The following is a 12,335-nucleotide window of genomic DNA, read 5'->3' on the forward strand; positions in this document are numbered from 1 at the left end:
TGTCAGCAACTGTACACCAGCTGTCGTCCCACCCTCAGGGAGCCATCAAGGTAGCGGAAACAGTATAAATGTAAGTACACAAGCGATGCGTGAGCCAGCAGAGCGTCTCGGGAGACCCACGGAATGAAGACGTCACCGAGTTAACAGATCGGAACCATTCTTTGATTCGGTGACAATAGCGCTGCCGAGACTTCTGAAAGCGCATGTGCTGCGTTCCGATTCGTTGACAACGGTTGCATGGTTCATGCAATGTTGAGCCCTTTCCGCAGGAGCATGAAATCAGCCACGCAGAAGGGTTCTGCAGTGTAGGCCTTCATTTAAACTGCGATTATGTCACCACAACTGTTTCATAACATTTTTGATTTTCATAGTCGAACGGAGGAAGTTCTCTAGCTTGTCCCATTCTCTCTTTAAAAAAAGCTGTAAAGTCCCCACCGGTAATGTTCTTATAATAGCAAGTTTAAATTAAAAAAAAATTACTTATGAAATAACGCTGTCGTGTTCTTTCAGAGTACGTGTGAACTTGTATGATTCTTTGGTAATGGTCGAACGGATAATTAGTACACCTTTATTCTGGGGACCATGAAATGCACCATGACGATGGACAAGTAGAAGTTTACGTCGAAACTGCAACTGCGTAAGCACACGTTCACGAAACATGTTGTGAGAACTGTGAATATCTATCTCGGAGGCTGTAATTACATGTCGCGCACTCTCATCCCGAAACGACAGTAGCGAAATTATTCGATAATGCGTAGCCGGATCCTCGAAAAATGACGTGCCGCATATTCTTTGTGTCGAGTCAACGTATGTATGCATACAATACCTTGATAGCAGAGCTTAAATTGCGGTACTAACACGTCATGTTTGCGATGAATAGCTGTTGATACTCTTTGTAAAGTGTGAGGAAACGGCACACCTTTTTGATGAGCAAGTCGAGGTACTTCGTGAGGTCCTCTGTGGGGACTGACGGTGGCTTCTCGTTTACCACCTTGTCTATGGCGCTCTCCACCCACTCCACGGACCGGTCGTAGAAGCCATTGTGCACCGCCACTTGGCCCATGAAGAAGCAGTCACGAGCTGCGAGGCAAATCACAGATGCCTTTACTCCAGTAATAATCTGTACTCTACTAAAGATTTCTGGTATGCCACTGCGTGTAGGGCGCAGGTGTGTTCCTGACCCAATTTTAGCAAAGCTAGGTATTATACATATCAACACAGTATGGTGTTAGGATAGTTGGTGCATATAGTTTATGAATGACGCGTGGCTCAAGCTGAAAATAGTGGGAGGGAATGGGAGGGGGCAGAAAGATCGCATATGGCAAAGGTGGTGTCCGCGAACAATTTCAGGTTAAGTACTCTTTCTGTCATATTTCATATTTGTTCCTGCGATTTTAACCTTGCGCCACATATCCTTATTAAATTATACAGATCACTTATACAGATCAAATCACACCGTGATTTTGCAAGAAAGGGATCATTTGAAAAATATGGAAGCGGACAATATGTCATTTCATGGAACTTTCGGCATGTGTTGCTGGCTTGCGCAAGACATGGCGCCGAATTCGCAAGGATCGCTGTTCGTAAGAGCTCTTTGCCAGTGGCTGGCCGTCCCCATGCAGCAAGCAAGGTGATCAGACAGGCTAACATCTCCAGCATATAATTACAGAACCTTCACAGAGCCATTATCTTTTTTTCTGGCACGTCCGCCATAGGACTAACTGGAGTGTCCTCTCGTGAACGATTCTAGCACTAGAACTTGCGCGTTCAGGTCCTGATATGCCATACGTTCTTGCAGAAAGAGAGCGAGAAAGCAAGAAAGAGACGAAGAGGTAACCAACATAAAAATCTAAGCGAGCTGGTGATGTGTGGTGAACCACAACGCAACTAATAAGACAGGAACAATAGAAAGAAGGACGAACAAGGCGCTGTTTGTTCTTTCTGTCATCGTGTCAAGAGTGTCACTTTGGCCAGATGCACCTCCGATTTTTGGCGCTGCTCTGGGACAAATGAATAAAGGTGTGGAGAGAGAGAGAGAAGGGTAGAGCACTAGTGGCGCGGACATTTCAAAGTGTACACCAAATCTACAAGCGTTCGTGGGAGCTGTCAACTTCGACTATTGTAGCATCTGCATTCGTTATTGTGTGCAGGTTTTTGTGACAGTCAACGCTTCATCTGCTACAGACGCACCAGTGAGCGGAATGCGGCCGGGCACCGTGCGGTTCCGCGGCCGTGACGTAATGGTCAGGTGACCGTTGACAAGGTTGTCCATGTCCAGGAGGTAGGTGTCTTGAAGGCGCGCAATCGAGACGGCGACGCCGTTGAAGTCCTCTTCCCAGGGCAGCAGTCTGTTGGCCCGCATTGCGGTTATGTTGTGCAGGGGATCTGGAGCCAAAAGAAAAGGAAGATAAACAAATACACGGCGTTAGCTGATCAGAAAAAAAACTTATGCAGTTGCACTCAAGTTGAAAGCTGTACGAAGTGCAAAGCAGTGATTCGCCTGTCCTTCAGCGACTAACTCAAGGAGCGTGTGTTGAGCGGATAGTTGGAAAGACATTATTAGGTGAACGTGAACTGCGCTTCGGACGAGACACCAGAGTATAAGTAGACTGGACGAACGCAGCCTGTCAGCGTCACTGAAGGGTCTGCGTTCCTTCAGCTACGCTCGTGTTCACGGGATAAACATGACGAACTTTACAAAATTATGAAACGTTGCATGTTTTTCTGCTTTTTGAGACAATGTTGGCACATGCAACGTCGAACTATACTTGAAATAAATATTAATCACACCATCTACTTTGAGGATAGTCGCATAAAACCGTTCATCTGTATTCAAAGGCAGGACTTTCCTCACCTGATGCGTGCAGCTCGTGTATCTGCGACTCGATGCCGCCCAGGTCAACGATCATCCTTTTCATGAGGTGGAAGGCGTGGACAGGGTGTTTCATGTAGTCAGACACCTCTGTAGGAGTGCGCAGTTCGTGGTAAGGCTGTCTCGTCTCGACAAAACTGCGTGCAAACCGTAGTTGCGTTTTTGGAGGAATCGAAGGAATCATCTTCATCATCATTTATTATCCCTTAAGGGCCCTGGGTTGGGCATTACATAAGTGTAGGGTAGCGAAATAATATCACATTAGAGGTCGTACTTCTATACAAATAAGAGCGACTGCTCTGAAAGGCATTGGTCCCAGGTTCGATTCCTGGAACAGGAGGTATTTTTCTTAAACTAGGAAGCGTTTCCTTACTGAGGAATCTGTACGGATTTCCTTGTGGTCTTGTACTACAAACGGGTGGTTGTCAATTTCCTCTTTCTAAACCCTTCCACCGTCCTGCGGGATTCCGCAGAACTCATTTGCAATACGGAGCAACTTGCAATCACGTCGACTTTGAATCGCTCTCCGCCTTTGCAGCGCCTCCCGGCGGCTCTCCTAAGCTCTGGGTGACGTCGACCGCTACGACGTATGGCGCACCTTTTTTGAACGATAACGCTTCTCATGCTGAACCAATGAAACCTTCGACACATTGCTGTGCTCACCTGAGGATGTTTGACTGTAGGGCTTTCAGGCGTTCCGCGTAGGCCAGAAGCATGAGCCTGACTTCTTGCTCGTGCTTCACCAGGTCCAAGAGATTCGAAACAGAGGAGTAGAAGTCCCGCTGGGGCTGTCCTCCATTGTGCAGTGGCAGCATCACTAAAACTCCGATGGCCAAAAGGGCACCCAAGGTCGGATGCCTACTGTAAGAAAACAGAAAGCAAGCGTGTGATTTACACTCTGAATTGGATGTTTGCGGAAGATGTGCAAACAATATTTGCTGCGCATTTTAATTCCAAGGTGTAAAGAGCTCGCGTAAATGGCAATATTGATGGCGCTCTTGTTGTTATTGGCAGTCACGGAAAACGGTCGCTCGTCTTTTAAAAATATAAGGATTGTTATGGAAGGATTTTGTACTCGGAAGACAGCATAGGCGTGAGCACAAGGGGGGGGGGGGAGGCGGAAGAAAAGATAGACAAAGTCAATACTAGTGCATGAAATACCGCTGCCAAACATGTTAGGCGAAAAAAGTAAGACGTATAAAACATGAAAATAATACATCAAGGACTAAAATAAAGTTGTTCATCCATCCATCCATCCATGGCGGGAACAAGATGTTTAACGACAATATGAAGCTTATACATTCCTTGTCGTTACAGAATAAATACATACTAACAGTGGGTACATGGGGTATTGCATTAAAATCATGCCGATATGAACTATGTTAACGCGTACATAAAACAGGTTATAATATCAATCTAGGTCAAACTGTTTCGCTTGAAAACATGGTATGCCAGTTTCAGTTGCTATCTATGTATGAAGGTAGGTTATTCCATTCAATTATTGTGTGTGGTACAAATGATTTAGCGTAAATGGATTGACGGCAAGTTATGCGTGCTGCTTTGTTACATATTGTAAAGAAGTCAGCGCAAACAAGACGGAACGCAAGAGAGGAAGGACACAGTATGAGCGCTGTCTAACAACTGAAGTTTTAATCGTGGTCACGGCGCGGGAAGGCTGCAGGGGGTGAAGCGAAGAAGTCATCAGTTTACTCAGCTAAAGCTATGTTTTTTTCACAAGACGCGTTTTGAAAGGGCGCCTTTTCAGAGTTGATAAAGCCCCTTAAGAGGACGCTGGCGCCATCTGCAAGAAAGTTCACCTACCGAACACAACGAGTACCAGCCTCCGAAATCGGCATACGGCGGCTGAAGGCCGCTGACCGCACGGTGTCGGCGCCTCTCGTCGCTGGCGCAAACCAGTTCGTGAACTTTGAGATATCCGACGATACGCACAATGAGCTCTAGACATCGCGGCCTCGAACTTGGAGCAGCATGGTGCTATTTACGTGCGGGCCGATTATCTTTCGCAGTTTCCGTAACGCCGTTACGAAGTGCCAATTAATATTTCCCTCGCATGAGGCGTTGAAAAGCTACTGCCAATGAGTTACGGCTATAAACAGGAACGCTTAAGAAAAAGTGTTCTCGGTATTCAAGCGATCCAACTGTGTCTTGTGGCGAGGTTGAAATCTGTGTACCTTGCACTAGCGGCGACCTTCAATTTGATGATGTTTACACTACGTTTGTGTAAAGACCGACAGTATACATTGTAGAGAGAAAACTGGAGGCTTACTGTGACTTCTGTGATATATAGTTAAATGTTGTTAGCTTTCGACGTGAGTTGTTCTCCAAAGTTGTCATCGCGGGTTCTTTCACATTTCCTCGTTAAGAGGTCAGCTGCTGCACTGAACACTCTTTCAATGCATGCATTGTAGCGAAGGGAAGTATTAAATGCGAAGGATTTCTTAGCGAACACAAGGCACTTTCAGCGTTTCTATCTATCTATCTATCTATCTATCTATCTATCTATCTATCTATCTATCTATCTATCTATCTATCTATCTATCTATCTATCTATCTATCTATCTATCTATCTATCTATCTATCTATCTATCTATCTCCCCGCCACGGTGGTCTAGTGGCTATGGCGCTCGGCTGCTGACCCGAAGGTCGCGGGATCGAATCCCGGCCGCGGCGGCTGCATTTTCGATGGAGGCGAAAATGTTTGAGGCCCGTGTACTTAGATTTGGGTGCACGTTAAAGAACCCCAGGTGGTCGAAATTTCCGCAGCCCTCCACTACGGCGTCTCTCATAATCATATGGTGGTTTTGGGACGTTAAACCCCAGATATTATTATTATATCTATCTATCTATCTATCTATCTATCTATCTATCTATCTATCTATCTATCTATCTATCTATCTATCTATCTATCTATCTATCTATCTATCTATCTAGCCGCCTACATCTGGGTGCTCTCGTGATCGCCACATAAGCTTGGTGTAGACCGAAATTGGCATCGGAGGGTAAGAAGGTTTGACGATTATGTCTTTCCGGTCATGACATGAATAACGTGAAAATCCTGTCGCGTACGTCCTCAGACCCTTTCCTCCAGACACGTGTGGCACATATCCGTATATCACGGGCCCGGTAAGCGGCTATGCGCCACATGTGATTCACAGTTTATATCTTCCCAGGAACAGCAAGAACGGAAATTGGTCATTTACATGTGAGAGCGTAAAAAAAAAAAAAAAAAAAAAACCGACATCGCACGTGTTGACCCGACGAATGCAAAGAATCAAAATCAGGATCCTAGCAGAAATCGAACCGAAACATTCTGCGTGGCAGTCGGGTATTCTACCACAGATCCACGCCACGTCTTGAAATTGCTTTGGAAAAATACCCTATGCAGGCGTAATGTCGGTGCAGCGTCAGTTGTGGTTGCAGTGCTGGCTATCTACTTTTATAACGAAGCAATAAACATTACATATGTACTCCTATGATACAACCGTAAGGCAGGGTTAACGTCAATTGTGGTTCCAGTGTAGGATTGGCTGCACTTTCACAGAAGTCTAATAAACATTACATTTGCATTCCTATGATTCAGCAAGCTATATTCAAGCGTTGCTCGTCCCCGGAGGAATACGCTAACGAAAGTTACGTGTGATATCCACCTCATCCCACCGTAAAGTGAACTTCGTTTCGATAATACTTTCGATATGTTTCGATACTTCGATAAGTGAGTGCTGATGTTACGTCAGGCCATAAGTTGCCCTTTAAACGCCAGTGTAGTCGAAGTGTCTGGCAGGGCCACGATGTGCACACAACTACTATGCTTACAAAAACACATCGATCCACCTCGTAACGCTTGACTCAAAGCCAAAAAAAAAAAAAAAGAAAAAACGCAGCAGAAACAACTACTCGCTGAACACTTCGCATTAAACCGATTCCCACAAGGCGTGGGATCTGCCGAATTTTTATAACGTAGGAGCTCCTTTGCCGACCAGCTCGTAGTTGCGGAGTGCTTCGATGCTGGCGTCCATGCTAGAGCCGATTTGTCCGGCGTGAGATGGAATAACTCTGATGGTTGAGAGAACGAGTACACAGAGAGAGAGAAAGAAAAAAAGAAAAAAAGAAAGAGAAAGAAAGAAATCCTTGGCGAAAAAGATTTCTTGACGAGGCGGGATTCGAACCCGCGTAAACGCGATCCGAAGGCGAGAATCGTAACCGCTCGGCTATCCAGGCGCACTAGCAGAGAATGACATAGCCTTGTATAGTATAGTATCCCAAGGGGGGGGGGGGAGAAGTGAGGGTGAGGAGGAGGGAAAGAAGGACAGGAGAGAGTAAAGTATAGCATAGAAAGAAAGAAATAGAGAGAAAGAAAGGGATGGAAAACAGAGAAAGAAAGACAGAGAGATAATCAAAGAAAGAGAGGGAAATATATAGACGGTTTCGCTGTTTGTAAACAAACTGGCCTGCGCCGAACGGCCTGCCCAGGAAGACTTCCGCTGCGCCACTTCCGGTAATACTTTTGCAACGGTCCCAGCGGTGTTTGCTTGGTGGGTTTGAGTTTGTGCTCTGTTATTTCTGGTGCATTCCTTCAGATGTGTTTGGAGTGATGTCTAGGGAGTATATGAAGGGGTTCAACAACGTCGCACGGGCGAGGTACAAGCAGAAACTGCAGTGGAGAGGAGAAGAGTTGCCTGATACGCTGCATAGGGAAGTTGTGCAATTCAGCCAATTCAGCTTTTCTACCGGAGCTAGAAACCTGTGTCCTGTCACATCCGCGGTCATTTATGTATTTTGGTCTAGGCACACAAGGTCGCGATAAAGTTATTGTTGCGCTTGTGTCACACCGGGCACTTTTGATAGAGATTGGAATCGATCGTGATCCAAAGTGTTCGGTATGACTGAGAAAATATAAAACGTACTCATTATGTGATGACGACAGGTGAGGCTGAGTCATGCGAACTACTATGGTTTACTTACGAGTACGGTATTCATGTATTAAGCTTTCAACTTGACCCGCCTACAGGTATACAGTCCACACTCCAACCGAAAGATAAGAATTAGCTAGAGTGCAACGATGTCCATATGCGGCAACACGACAGTCGATGATTCATTTGCTCGCACCGATGCGAACCCACTCGCGGGCGTCGCTCTCATAAGAAGCATATGCGGCGGTTTCATTGCAATTGGCAACAAAACGTGGGCACCGCGACGTGTGGCGATTCATGTCGAGCACAGCTGCTTTGGTGTCCCGATTGTTGATCGAACAGTACACATCACTGATGAGGCTCCAACTTTACGGTGAATTTTCGGTGTTAGCCAGCTTTCACATTTTGCTATCCACTTCAGGCGTCAGTGCAGTTATCTGTCATGGGTGGCAGACGACGGCGTCCGACGTGCTCCTTGTAATTGGGGACCTTCGACTAACGTCTGCGCATTGTCTGAGTATGCATTGAACTTTACTTGCCTTTGATGAAGTGGGAAGAACAAAGCTACGCGCTCTTTGTGGGAATTCAGTTTTTGTCGCCTGATCTCTGCAATCCAGGCGCTCTTTCTGCCTTCATCTGTCGGGAAAGAGAACGTTTTGTCTTGCGATAGCAAGTTAGTTGCGGATCGCAAACTGCATCCTGGCACTACACATCAGTGCCCGAGTTGCGAGCGCTTCATCGGAATAATTTTATCCGGAGAAAACATCGAAACACAAGCAGCCACGGCCTGCAACGCAGCTAAAACCACGCTAAAACAAGGTAAACAGGAAGTTTTCTAGGGAGCGTTTCCGGTGAACGCACAATGTTGCCAGAGAGCGGTAAGCGCTCGCGAAACCATCTATAGACAGAAAGAGAAAGGGGTACGAAGAAAGAAGCGGAAAATAGAGAGAGAGAGAGAAAAAAAGAAAGGAAAGAAGAAATTAAGGCAGCTAAGCACTAGGGGTGCCAAGCCTGAAGGAAGTGCGGAGTTGGGCAGCCTTCTTTGTTTCTCTTCGGTTTTCTCTTTCTTTCTTCCTCTCTTTTCTCTTTTTCCGTTTTTCCTCTCTTTTTTCTCTCTTTATTTCTATTTATTTCTTCCTCTTCATCTATTTCTTTCTCTTCCTTGCTCTTTCTATTTTTCTTCCTGTTTTATCCCTTTCTTTCTCTCTCTTTCTATTTTTCGCCTGCTTCCTCTTTCTTTCTATTTTTATATGTGGTTTTTTCGGCGTTACGCCAAGCAACGGCACCATACTACAGCCCGGCCCAGGTGAAAATGTGCAACTGGGAATCCAACTGGTTTCAACTGGTGTTAACTGGGATCAAATGGTCCCAGTTGCGGGCCAACTGGCCCCAGTTGGAAACCAACTGGTCCCAGTTGACTCCAGTTGCAAGTGGTTCCAGTTAGCAGCTGGTCCCAGTTACAACTCAACTGGTTCCAGTTGATTCCAGTTGCAACTGGTTCCAGTTAGCAGCTGGTCCCAGTTAAACTCAACTGGCCACCAACGGGAACCATGACCAGTTGAACTGGAAGCAGCTGGTCCCATTTGGAAACCATATCCAGTTATTTGGAAGCAAATGGTCCCAATTGTGCGCTAACTCGAAGTGCGACCAGTTATTCTGGTTGTACGATTCTTCACAGTGAACGAAAAAAAAATGAACTCGAATGTATACGACGTAGCATTGCTGGACTTGAGCGAATGGGTTTTATCCAAGAGTTTTTTGTGTCATACAGAAGGGTACCTGATCACTGGCCTAGTATTGTAAGGGGCCGTTATGAACACAGATGATAGGACGATGAGAGAATAAGAAAATAGCGTCTCATGGTTTGCGAATGAATTATCTTTTCTTGTTTAGACGTCATCCTCCTCTTCGCGTTGTTTTAACCCCATTACAATAATATAAACAGTTTTACCTGACCTGATATGTATTTTTAATCGTATGTTATCGTCGATTATTCCGTTGCGCAAATGCGCAACACAGTGCACTCAAACGTTCACTTGCTTTAGCATCAGTACTGCTGTCATCAGCTGTTGTCAATCTTTTTACGCCCATCGCGGAAACCCGCAGGCGAAGCGGGCCCGATTGACGTCGGGGTGTTAAAGGGGTCATGAACCACTTTTCCAAGTAATGATCTAATGACCTTAGTATTGGAGTTTACTGCCTCCCGAATCGATTGCCGCAAAAATTTCTCGAATCCGTCAAGAATCTGCGGAGTTACGGGGGTTTGGCGCACGCTCTCAGCGCTTTCTCCCTTTTCTCGTGCCGACGAGCGCACTGGAAGCTAGACAGGGAGGGATGAAACGGGGGTAAGAAGTTACGTCAACGCGCGTCATGAAACGCGATCGCTCTCCCGCTGTGATTCGCATGCGCGAGTGCGGCTACCGTCTAAAGTTAGCAGACTGAGCAGTGCGGCGTGGGCAAGTGGCGGCACCCGATGGCAAGAAGCGCATCTCATCCGGCTATCGGCCAATAAGCATGCTATGTCTCCGCGACGTACACATGCAGACGCCCCGCCCACCGACGAGAGTGAGAACCGGCCTCTGTTTGAAAAGAGGGCGCCTGAGGAAACGGCAACTTCGCGCTCCGCTTGTGGCCTTTACGCGGCGCGCACGACTGTAATATTTTGCAGAGCAGTTCATAGCCGTGTCAGCTTTCCGCAGGTTGTGTTTTTTCACCAAGCCCAAGGGGTGCTTCATGACCCCTTTAATATTGCCGTTGTCTCACTGAGAGCATGCCTGCTCGATTGGCTTGTGTGCAGCACAGCGGTTATTTCCGTACGTACGACAAAGAAAAATCGAGCAGAGCCGAGAGCTACCACTTGCGAGACTGCCGCCGACATGCTGCTACGATGCTGCAATGACAAACGCACGCCACACTCTCTGCTCTCTCCCCAACTGCCTCGACAGCCGTCACATCAGTTTCGTATCTCATACGCTCAAACAAATGAAGCATTAAAGTAATGAAACATAAAGATTACACATAAAATATACTGAAAAGAATTATTTCATGCCAATTCCGCACTATTTAGTGGAAGAAAGAAGCTCGATAATAAAGGCAGAAAATTTAGAAACACAGCCATGCTAGTTTCGTACACCACATGTGTACGAGGACTAGCTGCCGAGTGGTGGAAGTGTTCTGTGGTGGTGCTCCGTGGAAGCCGTGCTTAGTTGTGCTGTTTTTCAAAAGGAACGTGCAGTCATGGCGTGCGTAATTTAGATTTTGTCGAATTAGTTTTCGACAGTTTCATCTCAGGAAGTCTTTATGGGTGAACGCCGGACAAGTGTTTTTTTCCTGTGACAACACGGATATGTGGATCCATTGTGTGCGGAATGCTGTGCAAGCCTGCGCCTTGTCGGCGATGCAGCCGTTTGAAGGTAACTATATATCACTTATGCTTCGAGTGCTAGTTGTTCAATATCCTAGAGAACATCTAGATATAATGCAATGCAAAGTGTTTTGAGTGCTCAGACGATGAAACGCCGCATTGTAAACAAGTTCTTTCGGCACTGCTCTGTAATATGTTTGCTTAGGGGTTTGTGCGGAGTGCTTGCTAATTTTCTGCCATTTGTTTTGGAGCATCACAGAAAACGAGTGCCGTGCAATAGTATTTTGAACGGCATGCTAAATAACTATAAAGTATACTCGTGCGAATTTGTAGCTCCGTCCGCGGCTTTTAAAGAAAGTGCAAAGCGCGGCCCGTATTTTGCACTGCAAATGGATATTCCCGAACCTGGTGCATCTGCAGGTACATACATTCGTGTGGAAACAAAGATGCTTTTGATCGCCTTACTGCCCGTAGTTCTTATGTTTTTGCCGCTGAGGTAATTGACTTTTAAAAAAATAGGATTACATCCGGCATGATCTCTGGAATAGCGTTCGTAGTGTGAATTTTTAGAAGGCTGGTCTGCTGTGTATATTAAATTGATATGGCTATTCTGAGACATGCATGTAACATATGTCACCTCTTATTTTGCAGCAACGCTCTCCCATTGGTCACGGGTACGTGAATCTCACGGAAAAAATTCAGGATTGCCGCCAAACACTAAAAAATTTGAGTGCTGTGTAATGTTTGTAAAATAAACATTTGATGAGTATCCAAGGTTGTTTTTTTTATCTTGCACTGGAGCCCGAGGTATTAAATAGCCACATCAGGTTTATTTTTTAATGGGACCAGCTTCAGACAGTAGTTCCTAATGGGACACCATTTGCAACGGGCAACTGCCACTGGCCCCCGCTGGGACCCACTGCCAACTGGTCCCAATTGAAACTGGAAATAACGTGGACAGATCAAGTGATTCATGGCAGGATTCCCAGTGGGGACCAGTTGTCAGTGGGTGCCAACTGGGACCAGGCAAGTGGATTATGGTCAAATTCCCAGTTGGGACCAGTTGCCAGTGGGTCCCAGTTGGGAATTCGGTCCCAGTGGGTCCCAACTGGGGAATTTGACCATAAACCAGTTGAACTGGTCCCAGTTGGGGCCAGTTGTTTCCAGT

The 12,335-nt window shown here is 46.1% G+C and overlaps 1 protein-coding gene across 3 annotated transcripts in view; it reads right to left on the reverse strand.

Annotated features, from left to right (window-relative positions):
- LOC119371900 (prolyl 4-hydroxylase subunit alpha-1-like) overlaps positions 1-12,335 on the reverse strand; it is a 59,556-nt gene that overhangs the window by 20,890 nt on the left and 26,331 nt on the right. The window contains exons 2-5 of one of the 3 annotated variants that reach the window (XM_037642356.2): positions 3,536-3,730; positions 2,855-3,009; positions 2,191-2,385; positions 920-1,080 (exon numbers count right to left, since the gene is read on the reverse strand). In XM_037642356.2, the coding sequence (XP_037498284.1) occupies positions 920-1,080; positions 2,191-2,385; positions 2,855-3,009; positions 3,536-3,730 (706 nt within the window). Of the gene's footprint in view, positions 1-919; positions 1,081-2,190; positions 2,386-2,854; positions 3,010-3,535; positions 3,734-12,335 lie in introns of all 3 variants that reach the window. The other 2 variants (XM_037642355.2, XM_049420256.1) reach the window with 2 other exon arrangements.

The sequence above is a fragment of the Rhipicephalus sanguineus genome, chromosome 10, assembly GCF_013339695.2.
Source record: "Rhipicephalus sanguineus isolate Rsan-2018 chromosome 10, BIME_Rsan_1.4, whole genome shotgun sequence".
Lineage (NCBI taxonomy): Eukaryota > Metazoa > Arthropoda > Arachnida > Ixodida > Ixodidae > Rhipicephalus > Rhipicephalus sanguineus.